Source organism: Misgurnus anguillicaudatus, chromosome 25, assembly GCF_027580225.2.
Source record: "Misgurnus anguillicaudatus chromosome 25, ASM2758022v2, whole genome shotgun sequence".
Taxonomy (NCBI): domain Eukaryota; kingdom Metazoa; phylum Chordata; class Actinopteri; order Cypriniformes; family Cobitidae; genus Misgurnus; species Misgurnus anguillicaudatus.
The window spans coordinates 31,021,419-31,044,024 of NC_073361.2; the positions used below are offsets into that span (position 1 = coordinate 31,021,419).

General features: G+C 33.8%; 2 protein-coding genes across 3 annotated transcripts in view; both read right to left on the reverse strand.

Annotated features, from left to right (window-relative positions):
• Positions 1-22,606, reverse strand: part of LOC129425815 (immunoglobulin kappa light chain-like) — a 688,217-nt gene that overhangs the window by 77,162 nt on the left and 588,449 nt on the right. The gene's annotated exons all lie outside the window — the stretch shown is intronic.
• LOC129425447 (protein kinase C and casein kinase substrate in neurons protein 3) lies at positions 5,547-21,031 on the reverse strand. 2 transcript variants are annotated; one of them, XM_055181411.2, is made up of 11 exons: positions 20,878-20,942; positions 19,266-19,331; positions 17,603-17,671; positions 17,135-17,291; positions 15,079-15,314; positions 14,388-14,543; positions 14,096-14,271; positions 13,637-13,757; positions 13,324-13,397; positions 6,822-6,901; positions 5,547-6,738 (listed from the first exon to the last, which is right to left on the reverse strand). In XM_055181411.2, the coding sequence occupies exons 3-11, from the start codon at positions 17,657-17,659 to the stop codon at positions 6,626-6,628; spliced, it is 1,170 nt and encodes a 389-aa protein (XP_055037386.1). In that variant the 5' UTR covers positions 17,660-17,671; positions 19,266-19,331; positions 20,878-20,942; the 3' UTR covers positions 5,547-6,625. The 2 variants fall into 2 exon arrangements, with proteins under 2 accessions (XP_055037386.1, XP_055037385.1); XM_055181410.2 differs by lacking the exon at positions 19,266-19,331 and having other exon boundaries at positions 20,878-21,031.

A 22,606-nucleotide genomic window follows, 5' to 3' on the forward strand; every position in this document is an offset into this window, starting at 1 on the left:
CTGTTTATGCTCCTGTATAGCTCAGTATGTAGAGCGTTTGCAATGCAAAAATTAATGGGTTTGAACCCAGGGAACACACATACTGATAAAAAATGTATACCTTGTAATGCCCTGTCGCTTTGGATAAGCGTCTGCAAATGCCTAATGTTATATTTACCCTGGTTTGTAATTCATATTGTATAACTTAGGCATTGCAATTTGGGATTCAAACAACTTCTGAAGTAGGCTTTTATAAGGCAGGGTTTAAAGAGCTGCTAATCATTTTTCAAAATGATTCGTGGTAGTTAACCCAGGGTTAAGTGTAATGTAAAAAGTTCAGTACTGTAATTTAACTGCTTCCCTCATTGCATTCATTTGTACTTAATGAAGCATTAAGAAAAAAGATAAAGAAGATGAATTCTTGATTCGTTAACAATTCATGAAGGTTCTGTGAGGAATTTTGGAAAATATCACGATTTACAGTGCACGATTTAGTTTAAAAATGTAAAATATTTTTCTATACATTTTGAGAAATGTGTCATAATCTGGAACCTGTTAAACAGGTAGTATAGATATAATGGTATATAGATAGAGTAAAAACACATGTGCAGCTTTTTAAACTGGGATCCCCTCTGGGATTGGCTGGGGATGTAGATGGTGAATTTTCTGGATCTGTTAAAACCACTGGTTTAACTGGTTCTACAAGAGGAGATTATCTCACTAACTCACTACATCTCTATCTGTCTCTCTCTCTCTCTCTCTCTCTCTCTCTCTCTCTCTCTCTCTCTCTCTCTCTCTCCCCCTCCCATTAAGAATCCAGTCACACAGCGGTGCAGTGGATATTCTGTCTCACCTCACTCCGTTCTGTACAACATGCACAGACACACACATACAAATATCCACAAAAAATAAACAAGCACTCTTGTCCTGTCTCTCTCTCTTCTCTCTTTCTCTCCATCTCTCTCTTCTGTAGGTTTAAACTTGAGTGTTGTAATAATCTTTGCTGATGTCTTATTACCTGCTGTCGCTCTGTAGATTTCTGTCCTGACAATATGACTGTAATGTTGTGTACACATGATCTTCACTCTTTATTTGCGTGTTCTCTGGTGCATACAGTATGTGTGTCAGTATCTTGTGGTCTGTGGTGTATGTCTGAACCAGCTGTGCGGTTTTTTGCATGCATGCGTGTTTGTGTGTATGTGTGTGCGTGCGTGTAAAGCTCTGTGTTTGAGTGTTGTGAATGACTTCTCTGTATTAGATTCACTGAAACGCTATGTGCTTCTGTTACTAATCCTGAAGCTTTGACCTGATACATACAGACTTGATAGAAATGATTTTAACTTGATATTATACAGTATATGCATGATATTCATTGCACATTATAATCTTTTACTAGTATTTAAAATACAGTTTATGATATTGTTAGCGTATTATTGTTGTAGAGTATTTCTTTTAGCATATAAATATGCATATCTTTAATGTGTTCTTACTCAGAAAGCTAAAGCTACAAATATATTTCTAAGTTTTAACTTATTCAGTAAAATCAAACTGTTGCTTCTCCAAGATATCAGATTACCTGAAAGAGAAAAACAAAGTGAAAACAGACCATTAGAGGACAGCATGTTGTTGTTGTTGTCAAAATTGTGATACCACCCACAGGCTGTTTACTAAATCTCATTGCATGCAAGTTTGCATAATATCAGCCCAAAATAGTATGCACGAGGTAATGCATCCCAATTCATGGGGAATATTTTATTGTATTATGTCAAACTGAACAGTTTCTAGTAGGGATGCACAGATATATCGGCTAATAATCTGTACCAGCAGACAAAAGCATTTTTCCCACTATCAGGAATCAGAAATCATACAGTGTGATTTTTTTAATTGGGTCACAATGATGACAAAACTGAAGTCTGAACACTTACGACTTCATGACAAAATCATTTGAAACGAGGAGTAAAAAACAAAACTATAACTTATAAAAACTAGTTGAAGTTGTTTAACTGAAATGTTTTAATTTAAAGTAAAATATATGACATGCTGCATGTTTTTACAATGTGCTTTTTGCCCCAGTGACAGCATTTATTCTTGAGGGTGTAACATAAGTATTGGGACAATAAAGACAAAAATAGCTATTTATGCTGTGGAGTCAAGAAATTAAAGGTGAATATGAGACAAAAGTACAGAATGTCACATTTGAAAACGTTTTTAACATACACAATTTACTCAACAGAGCCAGGTATTTGTATTTAATTTTTATCTATATTGAGATTATTGTCTGACAGGTGTTAAGTGATGAGCTGTGTCCTGATGCATTCATTGTTTACACATGAAAAACAGAGTATGTGTTGTATCAGTTTCTTCCATTGCTTCAGGTGATAACACATACATGTCAGGATGAAAGGCTGTTCTGTGTTGGTAAAGCACTCACCTAAAGGATTATTAGGAACACCTGTTCAATTTCTCGTTAATGCATTTATCTAATCAACCAATCACATGGCAGTTGCTTCAATGCATTTAGGGTTGTGGTCCTGGTTGAGACAATCTCATGAACTCCAAACTGAATTTCAGAATAGGAAAGAAAGGTTATTTAAGCTATTTTGAGCGTGGCATGGTTGTTGGTGCCAGACTGGCCAGTCTGAATATTTCACAATCTGCTCAGTTACTGGGATTTTCATGCGTAACCATTTCTAGGGTTTACAAAGAATGGTCTGAAAAGGGAAAAACATCCAGTTTGTGGCGAAAATGCCTTGTTGATGCTAGAGGTCAGAGGTCAATGGGCCGACTGATTCAAGCTGATAGAAGAACGACTTTGACTGAAATAGAACTGAGGTGTGCAGCAAAGCATTTGTGAAGCCACAACACGCACAACCTTGAGGCTACAATTTGCACGAGCTCACCAAAATTGGACAGTTGAAGACTGGAAAAATGCCTGGTCTAATGAGTCTCGATTTCTGTTGAGACATTCAGAGTCAGAATTTGGCATAAACAGAATGAGAACATGGAGACATCATGCCTTGTTACCACTGTGCAGGCTGGTGGTGGTGGTGTAAAGGTGTGGGGAATGTTTTCTTGGCACACTTTCGGCACACTTTGGGCATCGTTTAAATGCCACGGCCTACCTAAGCATTGTTTCTGACCATGTCCATCCCTTTATGACCACCATGTACTCATCCTCTGATGGCTACTTCCAGCAGGATAATGCACCATGTCACAAAGCTCGAATCATTTCAAAATAGTTTCTTGAACATGACAATGAGTTCACTGTACTAAAATGGCCCCCACAGTCACCAGATCTCAACCCAATTGAGCATCTTTGGGCTTCGTGCCCTGGATGTGCATCCCACAAATCTCCATCAACTGCAAGATGCTATCATATCAATATGGACCAACATTTCTAAAGAATTGTTGAATCAATGCCATGTAGAATTAAGGCAGTTCTGACCCTACTGAAAAATCCAGCTAAGACCAGCATAAGCTTGGTTTTAGCTGGTTTTGCTGGTGTAGGAAGCTGGTTTTGCTGGTGTAGCAAACTGGTCTAGCTGTGTTTTGGTCGCTTTTTAAGCTGGTCTAGCTGGACTTAGCTGGTCAGGCTGGAAGACCAGCTGGCTCACCAGCATAACCAGCTTTGTCAGGCTGGAAGGACCAGTGTAAACCACCTTAAACCAACTAAAACCAGCTACCAGCTTATGCTGGTCTTAGCTGGATTTTTCAGTAGGGGAAGGCGAAAAGGGGTCGAACACAGTGTTAGTATGGTGTTCCTAATAATCCTTTAGGTAATGTTGTGGATTTTCTTCAGGAGAATCAGAGACAGTTGAGATGTAAAATTCTCTTTAAAGTGTTTTATTAAAGAATTGTGTAAGACGGCTTAAAACAAAATACTGGTCATAGGATGCAAACCTGCATTGGTAAAATGACAATGACAAAAACCAAAGATCAAATGACCAAATGACACCGTTCTGAGTTTTTCAGTATATTATATAGTGATCCAATAGCCCTCCCTTTCTCTCTCTCTGTTCTGTCACAAGGCTCAGCAGACTCAGGCCTTCAGGCCCAATCCTCAGTAAAATTTCCCCAAACTCCTTCTCATAACAAGCTGATTTGTGCTGTACCTCTATCTCTGTAATCTTCAAGATTGCTACATAAATACAACCACTGATGGTAAAACACAGTGTCTCACTATTTTTACCAAGGTCACACGTATCTCTTCCAGGCCTACCTGTGGAAAAACACTGTCATGTGCAAGCAACAGAGAGACAACCTCAACCACAAAACACATTAAAAGTATATCATATAAAGCATTTATACTAATCTTAAGATAAGACACTCAATATTTCTCTATAAATAGTATAGCACTGTTGCCTCACAGCAAAAGGTCCCTGGTTTGAGTCCTGGCTAGGTCAGGTGGTCTTTCTGTGTGGAGTTTGCATGTTCTCCCTGTCAGCGTGGGTTTACTCCGGGTACTCCGGTTTCTTCCCGCAGGTCAAAAACATGCAAGTTAGGTGAATTGGAGAAAACAAAGTGCCCCACCCCTAACCTGTGTATGGATTAACATGTATATGGATCAACTGGTTCTTGCCACGAATACAGTCATAGATGATGGAATAGCGTAAAGAATAAATAAAGACATTTGGAAGGAGCATGATCATCAGCTTGAAGGGGTCTCTATACATGGCTGTCCCTCACCTCTGTCCATGAGTTTTTTGCAGCATCCTTCCTTTACCCCATCTCCTCATTATCTGCTGGTACATCTATCCCACTTAAAATGGGGTTGAGTACTGTAGTTTCGGGCTAATATTTTGAGCCCTCGCCTTGGACAGCACGCCAAATATGCCAATATTGATGGTAATGCGAACTTGTGAAATCAGTTAAAGAGGGCATTGAATGTTGTGAAATGATGCACGCTGTTTTTTATTTATAGTCTTGTGCTGCTACATTGAGCTTTAGATGCAAAATTAATCATTGGGTTTGCCAAATCTTGAAGTGTTTAATATATCAAAACCTTCAATCTCAATTGCAGTTTGGTTTTTTTGGTCTGCCTAAATATTATTTCTCACACAAAGACACATCAGCTTATTTTTCTGTTTGTTGAAGAGAAGTTGTGAATCCAGATCTACCAGCAGAGGTCCCTGTCATCCCAGGATTAATGATGAGTTGCTATAGTTACCTTTACGCACCTGTTCCTGGTTATTTATTTGGATACCTGTTAAAAATCCTCTTGGGTGTTCCAGTACAACGTGACAGCATCTGATGCTTGTTCTTAATGCTACACGTGCATTCAATTCTTCTCTATGTAATATTTGACATAGGTTTTAGACGTTGAATGAACTGTAATATTCAGGTTTGATGATTCAAGTTCATGAGGCTCAGTTGTGGCCCATAATCTCTCTAACAAGCTCCTACTGGTGTTTGCACAACCTCTTATTAAGCAATATAAATGACAAAGAGGGAGTTTCAGGACGCTGCTGGAATCATTTGTTTTGTTTATGCACCGATTACTTTGGAGGTTTGCCAAAATATAAGGGATCCATAAATGAATTGATAAATAAAGAGATAAGAGTTAATGGTTAAAGAGAAATGGTATTTTATTGTGATTTTGGTCTGCTGACACTTGTTATAGTTTGTTTCAGAGGAGCATGGCCTCAGAAATATTTGGACACTTAAGTCACACATAAATGTATTGCATTATAACAAAATATCAAATTTAATGACATTTATTTTAAAGTTAGCACAATTGGTCAAGAAGAATATTTTACTAAATAAAGTTTGTGAGGTTATAAACAAAAATAAGAAAAAACGTATTGACCCTCTGTTTGTCAAACATTAGCAAAACACATCAATAGTTTATGTAGTGAATTACACCTCACATGTCGTCCTTTTTTAAACTATCTATATACTTCCTTATCTATACTATTTTTGTCTTTTCACTACAAAAAAATCTCCTTGCAATTCATTGCAAAAATAGCTAAGAAATGTATAATGTCTGACCAAAGCTGATTTATTTGCTTTATTATTTTGTGTGACTTAACCCAGGTGGGCCAAAATTGTTTACGTAACTATTACAGATAATAACATATTCTAAAACTAAAATAATCTTGACAAACTATATCAGAAATCTCTAAGAATGCAGTTTTCATATTTCAAAACCTTTTTGCACGAAATATTATGCATTGACAGAAATGCATAAATTTGTGACAAGAGTTTTCAACAAATTAATGACACCTAGTGGCCGTTGTTGGTAAATCTACTAAAGTGTCACAAAAACCTTTAAATTGAAATTTTGATCAAAACTAGGTGACTTATAGCTTTATTTTCTTTTAACATTTTTTGGCAAAAATATTTACATTTGGATAGTGTTATTTTTGTATATTTAAATAAACTTAATCAAACAAATCAAATTTTGTAAATTAATATTAAAAACTTCAGACACTTCAGTGAAAAGTGTCTTTTTTAAAAAGAGACCAAGATTAGGCTTCTAGACTAAAGAATCCGAATATACTTATTTAAATGTGAACATCACCCCCCCACACACACATACACAAAAAAAGATGATGACAGTTAAGGGGTTAAATGTGACTTAAATGTCTAAATATTTTTTAGTGGCACTGTATATAATATCAGTAAATAATCACTCTGCTGTGTAACATCACTGCACAGGCAGCACATAATTGGCTGGATAATATCCTTCATCTCCGCCCTCCTTCACCCCCCAGCACCAACCCTGATCATCTTCATCCTCCACCTTTAGAAATTCTTCACCTGTAAGACAAAATCAAACCATCACACCTGATGTGATTGTGTATCATTTATCTTCAGACTGTATTGTAGGTCCACAGCATCACCTGCTCTGAAGGACAATTCATCCTCTTCTGCTCCAACGTAATTATACAGCGCTCGAACACGCACGCCTCCGATCATGACCCTGACAAAAGAGATTAAGAGAGAATTTCAAGAAGTTATAGGTGTATAAACAGAAATAAAAAAAACTTTGGACCTCAGTAACTGATCAAAATGAAGGATGTGCAACAAACACTTCTTGTCTTTTGACTTCTTTTAGAGTTCATCTGTATGTAGCTGAGCTATTTGATGTGTATCAGGTTAAAATTAGCAGCCGTCACATTAGTTTGGTTTTTTGAATGATAAAAAAGAACATTAAATATAAATGTACATTTATTTATTTAGCAGAAACTTTTATCCAAAATGACTTTTTGTCTAAGCTCATCAGTGAAAGATGATATTCCTAACCATGAATCTGCCCGAACTGTGTGTCCACCGAGAGCACAGAGAAGCTGATTTGTTGAAGCTGTTTTGTGAAACTAAAGTGTTTTAAGACAAAAACCCCACAAAACATCTCAGTTAAAGCCCATATGGGCACAGAAGTGACTGAAGACACAACTATCTCGGGCTTCGAATGGTTAAGTGCTAAAGTTTGTCACAAGCCCATCACATCTCATCACAATGAACACACAGTGAAACACAGAAGTGTCATGGTTTATAGATGTGACTCCAAAGAAACTACAAAACTCTTTCAAACAGAAAACACAAAAGCTGACAGATTCAAACAGATAAGTTCTCTTAGATAAAATGTTGCAAAAGCATCCGGGGCCTCATTTATAAAGCATGCCTATGCACAGATTTGATCATAAAGTGTGCACACACAAAAATCTATATTTTTACAAACTGTCTTTGACGTGGGAAAGTGCTTAGTGTCAGGCTCTGAGCAGAAGTTTTCTTGCTGATCAAAGGATTTAAACAGTGACATGAATTAGGCATTGTTAGACAATTTTAAGATCATTTTTTGTGCAAACGTTTGTTTTATGTATCACACGCCTTAATATAAAAAACGAATTACGGATTTCACATCTGTCAACCCAATCTCACGGCAAGTCGTGTTATAGTCACAAAATATTTGGTTAATTTATTTGTGTTCATGGTCATTATATGTATTTTTTTCCCTATTTTTAAATCATTGTCACTTGGGGTTGGGGTTAGAAAGACTTTTTGTTACATTTCAGACATCCTAACCCAAACCCCGAATCTAACCCCAACCGACAATGATTTAAGGAAAAACAATAAGGAAAATATTTGTTTTACAACACAAAATATTTGTTTTATAATCCAATATTTCGTGACTACAACACAACCTGCCGTGAGATTGTGTTGCATACACGTGTTTTCTTTTTTTATGAATCACATGTACGAACTTTTGAGAAAAGCTAATTTAGGATTTCACATCTGTAGACGTGTTTTTGTTCGCATTATCGTTTTATGAATACGAACTTTTGAGAAATAACAAATCGAATTTAGGACTTCACATCTGTACACGTGTTTTTGTTCGCATTATCGTTTTATGAATACGAACTTTTGAGAAATAACAAATCGAATTTAGGATTTCACATCTGTACACGTGTTTTTGTTCGCATTATCGTTTTATGAATACGAACTTTTGAGAAATAACAAGTTGAATTTAGGATTTCACATCTGTACACGTGTTTTTGTTCGCATTATCGTTTTATGAATACGAACTTTTGAGAAATAACAAATAGAATTTAGGATTTCACATCTGTACACGTGTTTTTGTTCGCATTATCGTTTTATGAACACGAACTTTTGAGAAATAACAAGTTGAATTTAGGATTTCACATCTGAACACGTGTTTTTGTTCGCATTATCGTTTTATGAACACGAACTTTTGAGAAATAACAAGTTGAATTTAGGATTTCACATCTGTACACGTGTTTTTGTTCGCATTATCTTTTTATCAATACGAACTTTATAGTAATAAAAAATATAATTTAGGATTTCACATCTGTACACGTGTTTTTGTTCGCATTATCGTTTTATGAATACGAACTTTTGAGAAATAACAAGTTGAATTTAGGATTTCACATCTGTAGACGTGTTTTTGTTCGCATTATCGTTTTATGAATACGAACTTTTGAGAAATAACACATCGAATTTAGGATTTCACATCTGTACACGTGTTTTGTTCGCATTATCGTTTTATGAATACGAACTTTTGAGAAATAACAAGTTGAATTTAGGATTTCACATCTGTACACGTGTTTTTGTTCGCATTATCGTTTTATGAATACAATCTTTTGAGAAATAACAAATCGAATTTAGGATTTCACATCTGTACACGTGTTTTTGTTCGCATTATCGTTTTATGAATATGAACTTTTGAGAAATAACAAATCGAATTTAGGATTTTACATCTGTACACGTGTTTTTGTTCGCATTATCGTTTTATGAATACGAACTTTTGAGAAATAACATGTTGAATTTAGGATTTCACATCTGTACACGTGTTTTTGTTCGCATTATCGTTTTATGAACACGAACTTTTGAGAAATAACAAGTTGAATTTAGGATTTCACATCTGTACACGTGTTTTTGTTCGCATTGTTTTATGAATACGAACTTTTGAGAAATAACAAATCGAATTTAGGATTTCACATCTGTACACGTGTTTTTGTTCGCATTATCGTTTTATGAATACGAACTTTTGAGAAATAACAAATCGAATTTAGGATTTCACATCTGTACACGTGTTTTTGTTCGCATTATCGTTTTATGAATACGAACTTTTGAGAAATAACAAATCGAATTTAGGATTTCACATCTGTACACGTGTTTTTGTTCGCATTATCGTTTTATGAATACGAACTTTTGAGAAATAACAAGTTGAATTTAGGATTTCACATCTGTACACGTGTTTTTGTTCGCATTATCGTTTTATGAATACGAACTTTTGAGAAATAACAAATCGAATTTAGGATTTCACATCTGTACACGTGTTTTTGTTCGCATTATCGTTTTATGAATACGAACTTTTGAGAAATAACAAATCGAATTTAGGATTTCACATCTGTACACGTGTTTTTGTTCGCATTATCGTTTTATGAATACAATCTTTTGAGAAATAACAAATCGAATTTAGGATTTCACATCTGTACACGTGTTTTTGTTCGCATTATCGTTTTATGAATACGAACTTTTGAGAAATAACAAATCGAATTTAGGATTTCACATCTGTACACGTGTTTTTGTTCGCATTATCGTTTTATGAATATGAACTTTTGAGAAATAACAAATCGAATTTAGGATTTCACATCTGTACACGTGTTTTTGTTCGCATTATCGTTTTATGAATACGAACTTTTGAGAAATAACAAATCAAATTTAGGATTTCACATCTGTACACGTGTTTTTGTTCGCATTATCGTTTTATGAATACGAACTTTTGAGAAATAACAAATCGAATTTAGGATTTCACATCTGTACACGTGTTTTTGTTCGCATTATCGTTTTATGAATACGAACTTTTGAGAAATAACAAATCTAATTTAGGATTTCACATCTGTACACGTGTTTTTGTTCGCATTATCGTTTTATGAATATGAACTTTTGAGAAATAACAAATCGAATTTAGGATTTTACATCTGTACACGTGTTTTTGTTCGCATTATCGTTTTATGAATACGAATTTTTGAGAAATAACAAATCGAATTTAGGATTTCACATCTGGACACGTGTTTTTGTTCGCATTATCGTTTTAAGAATACGAACTTTTGAGAAATAACAAATCGAATTTAGGATTTCACATCTGTACACGTGTTTTTGTTCGCATTATCGTTTTATGAATACGAACTTTTGAGAAATAACAAATCGAATTTAGGATTTCACATCTGTACACGTGTTTTTGTTCGCATTATCGTTTTATGAATACAAACTTTTGAGAAATAACAAATCGAATTTAGGATTTCACATCTGTACACGTGTTTTTGTTCGCATTATCGTTTTATGAATATGAACTTTTGAGAAATAACAAATCGAATTTAGGATTTTACATCTGAACACGTGTTTTTGTTCGCATTATCGTTTTATGAATACGAACTTTTGAGAAATAACATGTTTGAATTTAGGATTTCACATCTGTACACGTGTTTTTGTTCGCATTATCGTTTTATGAATACGAACTTTTGAGAAATAACAAGTTGAATTTAGGATTTCACATCTGTACACGTGTTTTTGTTCGCATTATCGTTTTATGAATACGAACTTTTGAGAAATAACAAATCGAATTTAGGATTTCACATCTGTACACGTGTTTTTGTTCGCATTATCGTTTTATGAATACGAACTTTTGAGAAATAACAAATCAAATTTAGGATTTCACATCTGTACACGTGTTTTTGTTCGCATTATCGTTTTATGAATACAAACTTTTGAGAAATAACAAGTTGAATTTAGGATTTCACATCTGTACACGTGTTTTTGTTCGCATTATCGTTTTATGAATACGAACTTTTGAGAAATAACAAGTTGAATTTAGGATTTCACATCTGTACACGTGTTTTTGTTCGCATTATCGTTTTATGAATACGAACTTTTGAGAAATAACAAATCGAATTTAGGATTTCACATCTGTACACGTGTTTTTGTTCGCATTATCGTTTTATGAATACAATCTTTTGAGAAATAACAAATCGAATTTAGGATTTCACATCTGTACACGTGTTTTTGTTCGCATTATCGTTTTATGAATATGAACTTTTGAGAAATAACAAATCGAATTTAGGATTTCACATCTGTACACGTGTTTTTGTTCGCATTATCGTTTTATGAATACGAACTTTTGAGAAATAACAAATCGAATTTAGGACTTCACATCTGTACACGTGTTTTTGTTCGCATTATCGTTTTATGAATACGAACTTTTGAGAAATAACAAATCGAATTTAGGACTTCACATCTGTACACGTGTTTTTGTTTGCATTATCGTTTTATGAATACGAACTTTTGAGAAATAACAAATCGAATTTAGGACTTCACATCTGTACACGTGTTTTTGTTTGCATTATCGTTTTATGAATACGAACTTTTGAGAAATAACAAATCGAATTTAGGATTTCACATCTGTACACATGTTTTTGTTCGCATTATCGTTTTATGAATACGAACTTTTGAGAAATAACAAATCGAATTTAGGATTTCACATCTGTACATGTGTTTTTGTTCGCATTATCGTTTTATGAATACGAACTTTCGAGAAATAACAAATCGAATTTAGGATTTCACATCTGTACACGTGTTTTTGTTCGCATTATCGTTTTATGAATACGAACTTTTGAGAAATAACACATCGAATTTAGGATTTCACATCTGTACACGTGTTTTTGTTCGCATTATCGTTTTATGAATACGAACTCTTGAGAAATAACAAATCGAATTTAGGATTTCACATCTGTACACGTGCTTTTGTTCGCATTATCGTTTTATGAATACAAACTTTTGAGAAATAACAAATCGAATTTAGGATTTCACATCTGTACACGTGCTTTTGTTCGCATTATCGTTTTATGAATACGAACTCTTGAGAAATAACAAATCGAATTTAGGATTTTACATCTGTACACGTGTTTTCCGTAAGCAAGTTTATTTTATGAATCACACACTGTAAAAAATACGCAACATTTTTGTCAAATCAACACAATTTTTTAAGTTAAAGTAACATAAAAATATAAGTTAAACAATTCAACTTGAACAGTCAAAACTTAAAATAGTAGGTTAAATTGACTTGCAAAACCAAGTTGTTTTAACTTTGTGCTTTTTACAGTGCACGTACGCACTTTTAAGAAATAAAAAAAAACAAATTTAGGCCGGTTTCTATGCAGCATTTTATAAATGAGGCACTTGAATTTTACATTTTCAGTCCTGCAACAGACAGCATGAACTTAAACACCAAAGACTTCAGTGATCTGAAATCAAAAGCAGATGACACACAGGAAAAGTTCATGATCCCTTAAAAACTAACAGCACACCTTACAAGAACAGGTTTTGTGATTGTGTTTGATGTCTGTAGCAGATATCATGCAGAATGAGTTACGGTTTAAAGTTGAACAAATTCTGTTTAAATGATTTGAAGCAATGTGACTGATCAATGTTTTCAGACAGGTTTCCTAAACATTTCCCCCTTCAGCCACAGCTTAAACACTGAACAGATTCACATTTAACAGTAAGAATTCACAAATATTTCTCAAACACTGATAAAGACAAACCCAGAGATTCAGTACCTGAATTCATTTTACCATGGCATGGAGTACTTTATATTGATAACTGTATTATCTATAGCGCAAATTGTGGAAAAAATCCAATACAGGTAAATATAAGTGTGTGTGTGTGTACTACATTTTGAGGAAAATTTCTACCCAAAAGTCACTAAAACCTTACAAATCTGAGCAAAACCTATACCTTTGGTGATGTCATCATTTGAAAAAATGCTATAAAATATAATAAATAAAGTTTTAGGGTTATGGTGTTTGTACGTATAGAGCTTACGCCTTATCGTCTGTTGCTCTCTGTGGTTTTTCTTTCTTCTTTGCCTTATGCTTTTTAACTGGAGGAATCCATTCCTGTACAACACACACAAACAGACACAGTTTTAAAATACAAACACAATATGATTCATTAATTCATTTGTGACCTGTGCTGGCTAAATGAGTCGGAATGCGCACGGTCCATTTTTGAGCTACAGGTGAAAGAAAGTATAAATGTTGATTTTGGTCGAAATTGAGGTTTAAATAAAAATAACTCAACTTTTTCAGATTTTGAGTAATGCATATATTTAACAGACACACAGAGAGACAAACACCTCTAGTTTAGGCCAGTCGGTGGGCATTCCCGGCCCCTGGTTGTTTTTCCACCAGCGCAGGTCATCTTGCTCACTGATGGACATGAGCGTGTGATGGAGTTCACCATAAACAGCTTTAATACTGAAACACACAAACACTTTAGTTTCACTTTGAGTATTGACAGAAACATCATGGGAGTTATATAACTTTTTATCATTCAAAAAATAATAAAAATGGATGTTTAAAAAAATGAGTGATGTGTAGAACGGGATGTGTCATGTGGCTGTGAGCATTGCTTTGGTGTTCAAGTCACTAATTGGTCAAACATTTTGTGTTTAACATCATCGTTACATTCTCAAACTTTTCTAAAGATTTACACTCAGTAATAAAAGCTTATCTGTATTTTTAAGCGTGTCGGTTTTCGGCTATTAAAAGTTTGAAGTGCATCAATTCTTGAATAACATGCAATGACACAAAACCTCTCGTTGTTTGTGATATCGAGGTGTCTGTGTATGGACAGGAAGGTTTGTTTTAGAAAGCTGATTCTCTTTCTCTCCTCCTCCTGTGATTGGTCGAACACAGACTCCATTTCCTCCATGTATCGTGGTGCAAAACCAGTAACGTCCTCCAAAACTTTCTCATAGCGGTCACGTGCCTGCAACACGTCATCAGATAATATGATTTATAGTTTTTGTGTTTTCATATTTACTTTTACAGCTCAGTTGTCATTTTGTGCATGTAAATGTGATTTGCCGCTATTGGTTTATTTACTTTGTTGCGTTCTTGCGTTGCTTTCTCTTTCTTCTGCTGTATCTTGGACAGCTTGCTTTCGCTCAGATTGGCGTTGCGTTTTGCTTGATTCTCTTTGTCTTGAGCTTGTAGTTCCCTCTGGCATGATTTATTATAAACCGCACGAGCCTTGTCCAGCTAATAGAGACACAAATATGAATGTGTGATTTTTCAAATAGTTATACTTTTATAAGCGTTTTAAAAGCATTATCATACAAGAACCATTCCTCAAAAAAACTTTCAGCAAATGTTTTTAAAGTCGGCATGAAACTGAAGTAGCAAATGTCTTATTTTCCCAGTGGTGACGTATATCCGAGTGAAATGGCTTCTGAAATAAAAAAGGTGGGTCTGGACTTGAATTCATCCATCGAGAACAGATGGATCATTTGAAGTTGGGTCATAATGCTAATTGCTAATTACTGTGATATTTTTCCGGACCCTTCCCAGGTGCCATAGCTCCGGAAATAAAGAGATCATTTTGAAGAGGGGAGGAGATTTGCATTTTTGATTAAAGATTTTTTTTTTAAATATTGAAACTCACAGATTTGTCATTATCCCCCCCCCCAAAAAAATATAGATTTTAATTTCAATTTCATTGTGACTTTAGAACCGTGCATTCAGACAAAAACATCTTCTAACTGTAAACCCATTATTACTGATGTCTCAGTTTTACCTTTTTTAATCTTTTCACCCAGGGCTTCTGAGCACGTGAAAAAGCCGTCCCAAGGTCATGTGACTCTTTGAAACCACAGAACATTTTTCGTGGAAACATCTCCTTCTGCCAAGAGCGAATGCGCTCTCCATCATCTGTCACCAGAGACTGGGCGATGGATGTGTGCAGGGTGGACAGGCGCTCGGTGGACGAGAAAAAGCACTGCCACGCTCGCATGAGCGACCCGTACAGCGGCCCTGACCCGGACAATGAGCAAATCAAAAGAGTTAGATCGATAGAGAAGCTGAAAATCATCTCACAGACACAATACAGACAATATGCACTGCAAAAATTTACTTTAGTATTTTTGTCTTCCTTTCAGCACAAACATCAAAAAATCTTTAATCAAAATGTTTTTTTATATAAGCAAAATGGCCTTAGAAAATAAGTATAGTTTATAGACAAAAATATACAATTTAAGTAAATTTGTCAATGGGGTAAGAACAATGTCATTGAAATTTTCTTAAATTAAGTGTTTAAGAAAAACTTTTTTTTACTTTTGCTTGTTTATGCACTTAAATTTGATGTTTTTTGTCTAAAACCTTGAGTTATTTTCATTTGGCTCATCAAGAAAATGCATCTTGATTTAAGAATTTTTAGATATTTATACTAAAAACATGACAAAAATACTAAGTAAGAAAGTTATTTTTTTGCCCATATTTGATATGATGCAATTACCAATTGTCCAAATATAAAAAAGTTTAAATTTTAGACCAAAAATATCAAATTTATGTGATTTTGTGCATAAACCAAGCAAATGGGGTAAGCAAAAAAATCTTGACAATTTTTCTTAAAAACTAAATTCAAGAAAAATTCAAGAAAATTGCTTACCCCATTGGCAGATTTATTATTATTATTATTATTATTTTGCTTTTTTTATGCACAAAATCACTTACATTTGATATTTTTGGTCTAAAAACTAGACTTATTTTCTTGGGTCGTTTTGCTCATCAAGAAAAAGCATCTTAATTTAAGAATTTCTAGATATTTTTACTGAAAACAAGACAAAAATAATAAACAATATTTTTTCTTGGAAATAATTTTTTTCAGTCAATCTGGTAAGAAAAAATATTTAATTTTTCTTGAATTAATTGTTTAAGAAAAAAGTTAAAAAAAACATCTTACCCCATTAGATTTTTTGCTTTTTTTAGTCACACATTCATACATTTTTTGTTTAAAAATTTGACATATTTTCTTAGGTAATTTTGCTGATCAAGAAAATGCATCTTGATTTAAGAATTTTTAGATATTTGTACTAAAAACAAGACAAAAAAACTAAGTAAGAAAGTCATTTTTTGCAGTGTGGTTTGATATTTGATATGATGCAATTACCAAAAAAATGTTTAAATTTTGGACCAAAAATATCAAATTTAAGTGATTTTGTGCATAAAACAAGCAAATGGGGTAAGCAAAAAAATCTTGAAAATTTTTCTTAAAAACTAAATTCAAGAAAAATTCAAGAAAAATTTGCTTACCCCATTGGCAGATTTTTTTTTTTTTTTTTGCTTTTGTATGCACAAAATCACTTAAATTTGATATTTTTGGTCTAAAAACTAGAATTATTTTCTTGGGTCGTTATGCTTATCAAGAAAAAGCATCTTAATTTAAGAATTTTTAGATATTTTTACTGAAAACAAGAAAAAAATAATAAACAATATTTTTTCTTGGAAATTTTTTTTTCAGTGAATCTGGTAAGAAAAAAATATTTAATTTTTCTTGAATTAATTGTTTACGAAAAACGTTTAAAATTTATTTTCTTACCCCATTAGATTTTTTGCTTTTTTTGTCACAAATTCATAAATTTTTTGTTTAAAAATTGGACATATTTTCTTAGGTAATTTCGCTCATCAAGAAAATTCATCTTAATTTAAGAATTTTTAGATATTTGTACTGAAAACAAGACAAAAACACTAAAGTAAGAAGTTTTTTTGCAGTGCAGGACTACATTGCTAAATTCTACAACTACAAACAGCTAAACTATCTAAACTAGTGTAACTCAAAATTAAATTATTCTCACTGCTGTCAGTGACCGACTTCCATTTCTTGCTCCACTCGGTCAGTTGTCGGGCGTACTGCCGCTCGACTTGAGCCCGGTCCTTCATACACGCTATGATATCCTTACATGCTTGGTACGACTCTGATGTTCTCCGAACTGTTCGCTCATAATTTCCTGGCTAAGAGACAAATACACAAGAAAATCAATACAGAATTAGAAAGCATTTGGAAAAAGAATTGCCGGTCAACCAGTTTGTGGTGATCACCAACTAATCCAAAATGAGTGAGATGCCCACCTACATAGGCAGCAGTATTTATAAAACTTTATGTAGTGAAGTAAAAGTTTGCCCAAGATAAAGTACACTGTACAGATACTTGAGTACCGAGTAAAAATATTTACTTTACACCTTTGAGTTGATGCCAATACACAAATATAGCAGTATATTTGTAAACAGTGAGGCAGATTATTAGATAACTTGGTTATTTTTACCATCCAGAAACTGAGTTTGTTGAGATCCTCAGGTGGAGATGTTGGAGGGTCGGCCATGGCTGAAGCAGCCTGCAAAAAAGTTAAAACCAGTGTGTTTACATGAGAATACGTGTGTATTTTACGTGTGGTTTTACCACATGTACATTTAAGTTTTACAAATTTGTACGTGAAGAGTTTCCTTGCAAAACAAGATAACCACCGTTTTGTTAATTGTTCAGAAATCTAGTTTTTTGGTTGTGCATTCCAATTAATTTCAATTCAACTGCAGTTGGTTTGTTTTGATTTAAACCTTTAACTTAAAAAATACAGATAAGTAGCACCATAAAACAAAATAATAACATGATAACATAATAATAAACATGTTTTGACAAAAATGTAAAAAATATGGATTTATCTCGTTTTGCAACGAAACTCTTCACGTATTCCTGTTCATAAATATTAAAATTGTGGGCATTGGCATTTCTTACTCAAATTAATGAGCTTTTCAGTCAAATTTTCTGACTTACTGATTTAAGACAGTTTACTCATTTATCTATTGAAATGTTCATGACTTTCACAATATTGCACAATATTAAGCAAACTTTAAAATCTTAAAAAGAAATACAATTTCTGTAATCATTTAACCATTTTGTAATATTAATTTGTTTCTCATGACCAGAGGCGGCACTACTTGAGTATTTTGAATAAATTTTCCAAGCATCTGTGCTTTATCAAAGTGTTTGTCTTGGGAAAAAAATACTTTACTAATAAATGTTCATATATTCTAAAGCATATAATCATACTGTGAATTCCTTTTGCATATTAAAACTGATTTAATACCTAATTACATAAAAAAATGTGTACTTTTACTTTCTTGAGTAAAAGTACATAAGTACTTTTTACTGAAGTAAAAGTACAAAAAATACTAGATGTTTAACTTAAATATTGAATATAAACCAAAAACCTGAAATTATGAAATGTACATGTAGTGGAGTAAAATTATAATAATATGCTTTGGAATGTATGTTTTACAAAGAAAAACACTAATAAAATATGAATACTTGTACTTTTATGTAGAAAGTATTAGCGGCTTAACATATCTTTCAAATGCTATATTGTTACTAAAATATTCATACACATTTACGTTGCATAATATAAAAAGAATACATTATGTATTTTAAAATGTTTGTATTAAAAGGGTTTGGGTTTAGGGTTAGGTTTGTGGTGGTAACATTATCGATAACATGGTTAAAGGGAAATTATACAGCAATCTTTATGGTATAACACATTTGTAAATGTTTTACATTTTGTAGCTCTAAAAACGTAAAAATGCAACGATTACAGTTGCAAATATGTCTACATTGTACCCTTCAGCATCTATTTAAATGTACAAAAAACTATATGTTTTGTGTTTTTGAAAGTTATGTTTAGGTATTAACAGTGAGACCAAGCTGCAAATTCACATAGTGCATAAGCTTCAAAACACCTGTAATTAAACACAAAACTAATGTCACAAGATTTGCCTTATTCTTGATGTCTCAAAGGCAAGCTAAAATGAGCGTATGGATGCATTATAATGTATATGTCTGTGTTGCATGCATAAATTCTGTCTTATAAAAGGATCTGAGTAAAGGTCTGGCTGTCATCCAGCGCCCACTACTGTCTGCCTGACTGAAACTCTTACTGATGTAACTGGATCCAGTCAGTTCTGATGATACACATCTGTTAAATCTGCTGTCATCTTTACATTCTTCATCGATACAAAAACAGAATTAAAATACTGTTTATCAATAAAGCAGACAAAAATCCTTAAAATATATCAAGTTAACATATAAGCGAATTAGATAATAGAGATAAACTTGAAATAATGAATGGATTGCAATGCATATATAAATATACATGTGTTTATGAGCATACTGTACGGGTGTGTATGTGTATGTCACTACTGGATTCTGGATTCAGAAATAGAAATCACTCCCCCAACCCACCCTGAAATTCCTGCCACCACCCGAGAGATCCCCAAATAAACAAGATCCAAGATCTCATGTTACACACACACACGCACGCACTTACATATCTGCCTATTCTGTGTGAGATACATGTATATAAGTGTCTGACATTATTATCGTTTATTTAAAGGGACGATATTATACTTTGAACTCTATGAAAACATGTCTTTCTGACAAATAACAGGTGTCTTCAGTTTATGTCAAATAGATTCAGTGAAATGGTCACTATGGCAGCTAAACAAATAACGAGACTAGAATAGAACATTATTAAATATATCAAATGTCAGATAATAGCAGATGAAATCACCAGCTGAGCATTTTTAACATCAGAAGGATGTTAATTTATTTTTTAGCATGTATAACACTGTATAGCTCAATTGTAGAGGATTGAATTAGCAGCACAAAATGTTATGGGTTTGAAGCCAAGGAACACAAATACTTAATAAAAAAATGATACGTTGAAAGGCACTGTCACTTGGATAAAAGCGTCTGCCAAGTGCATGAATGTAAATGTTCCTTCACCCCCCCCCCCTTTTTAACCTAATGAAACTAATGAATAGTCATTACCTGACTACTGAATTATCCATTGCTAAACCTGTATGCATTATTCTAAATAAATCTTATTCATTTTTCACCCAAATATAAACAACAAAGTTATTAGATTGGATGTGCAAGTTTTATTTGTTTTTGTTTGTTTTTCTCTCATTTATTATATATAAATATATAATTGATCAATAAACTACCTGCTTTTGGAAAAAAATCTTACTTCATCGCAATATCAGAGTAATATTTAGATACATTTTAAATTTTTGGTTTAGAAACCTGAAGAATACAAAAACGGTCTAACATCAAGCAAACTTCAATCTGAAGTTTCTCAAGCTGAATTTCAACACATTTAACACATCTATCATATGACATGTCTGCTAGTTGGACTCATATATGTAAAACATTAGTTAAATGTGTTTTAAATGTATTTAAAACTTTACATATGTTGTAAATTTGTCATGTTTGTTTTCATGTTACTGCTGTGGTAAAAGAGAAATTTCAACCTTTGGTTGACAAATAAAGCTGTATTGAAAAATGTTGCATGACATTATAATGATCCATTTGAACTATTTACCCAATCAGAATCATGCAAAACATTTATTGCACAAACACCAATGAAGCAGTGTTGTTTATTTACTTCAATGCCAATGCAACAGTTTGGCTTACACAACATCTATATATATATATATATATATATATACACAACAAAAACATATTGAATAGATAAAGTTGACCTCTTACCTCCTGGCCGAGGCTTCTTCTTTCTCACTGACAGAAGTTTATTCACTGCTGTATCATGTCTGTCTGATGTTTCTCTCAAATGTGTGTGTGCGTACACTTAACCACAGTCAGCTGTTATAGAGCTACATATGTACACTTGTCTCTCTCTCTCTCTCTCTCTCTCTCTCTCTCTCTCTCTCTCTCTGTCTCACACACACACACTCTCTCTCTCTCTCTCTCTCTCACACACACACACACACACTCTCTCTCTCTCTCTCTCTCTCTCTCTCTCTCTCACACACACACACACACACTCTCTCTCTCTCTACCTCTCGTCTCAGTGTAAATGAATTGTCAGGTGTGAAAGTTAAGTGTGTTGTAGAATGTGAGAGTTATTTCGACTCTTTGACAGTCACAACTGAGAGACAAGAACTTCAGATATGTAAAGTATTTATCAGTCTGTTTACTGAAGAACCTCATGAGGTCAACAGCAAACACACAGATCTGTATTATAATTTATGTTTGCATTTTAAATCTAAATGGGTCATAGTATTGACTTGGTTTGGTAACAAGAATAAACACCCATGAAGGATCACTGTCATGTAATGTCTCCTGCATCATACTGCAGTACTTGTTCGCCTTAAATATACTAGTCGATATTTGAAATGGATCAAAACAGTGAATCAAAGTTGACAAGAACGGGTATTGGGTATTGGCTTTAAGACGACTTGTATGAAAGGTTTGATTAACTTCAAACGTTGACTAATAAAGTTGAAAAGTTCACCTTAAAATAAAAAATGTGTCACCATCATGTCGTTCCAAACATGACAGGATCATGCAAGAAAGCAGGATTAAATTGAGAAAAATAAGAAGAGTTGATTTTTCTATCAGGTAAAACCAGGGCCTAAAGTTAACACTCGCCAAGCACCAAATGTGAGTAAAAATCGGCACTGGCGAGTATATGAAATGGTGTTAATAAATCGGCAGGTGACATTTTTATAAATTCTACATTGTAAAAAAAATCGCTGCCTTAATTTTTTGGTTGAATCAACTCAGATTTAGAAATGAGTTAATTACAAAAGAGTTGTTACAGTTTAACGTATTAAATGAAGTTGACTTTTTTCAACTATGGCTGTTTCTCAATTCCAAGAATGCAAAGAATGGACTTGCGTTCTCGTGGAGATCGGTCTTGCCAGGCGACCTTAAAAGAATGAACTCAGAAGTATGCCAAAACACAGAACGCACTGTGAGAATTGAGATGTGTGCGATCTTCATGTTGGTCACCTGACCTCCGCTATTGTTTTGCCGCAATTACTTCTGGGGTGTAAAGCGATTTCAGCGCGCAAGTCTGCACTCGATGCATCCTCGATATCAAGAACACATGCTGGTATTTTGATGCGTCCTCTGTACTTGCGTTCTTGAGAATTGGAATTGAACTTCGAGGGTTAATGATGACATAGAGCGAGAACACAAGGATGCAAGATCGCTGAATAACGCAATTGAGAAACAGCCTATATTTTATAAGTTGTAGCAACTCATCTCTTGTCAAGATAAATAATAGTAAGTTGATAGGACTTGTAAATCTGAGTTGATTCAACTAAAAAATTTAAGGCAGCAAAGAATTGACGGTGTTGGCACAGCGCTGACGGGTGTTGTCGACTTTGTGCAGCGAGAAGTCGAACTCCAACAAAATGAAAAGATGATGCGCAAACATTACACACTCACAACAGTGCTCACCATTACAATGAGG

Bases quoted from the DNA above. Each gene is read 5' to 3' on its own strand.
- LOC129425447 (XM_055181410.2), bottom strand. From the start codon at position 17,659: ATGGCCGACCCTCCAACATCTCCACCTGAGGATCTCAACAAACTCAGT. The intron at 17,292-17,602 runs GTAAAAATAACC...TTTGTCTCTTAG, and splicing joins ACAAACTCAGTTTCTGGATG to CCAGGAAATTATGAGCGAAC. The intron at 14,544-15,078 runs GTAAAACTGAGA...TGTCTCTATTAG, and splicing joins GGGTGAAAAGATTAAAAAAG to CTGGACAAGGCTCGTGCGGT.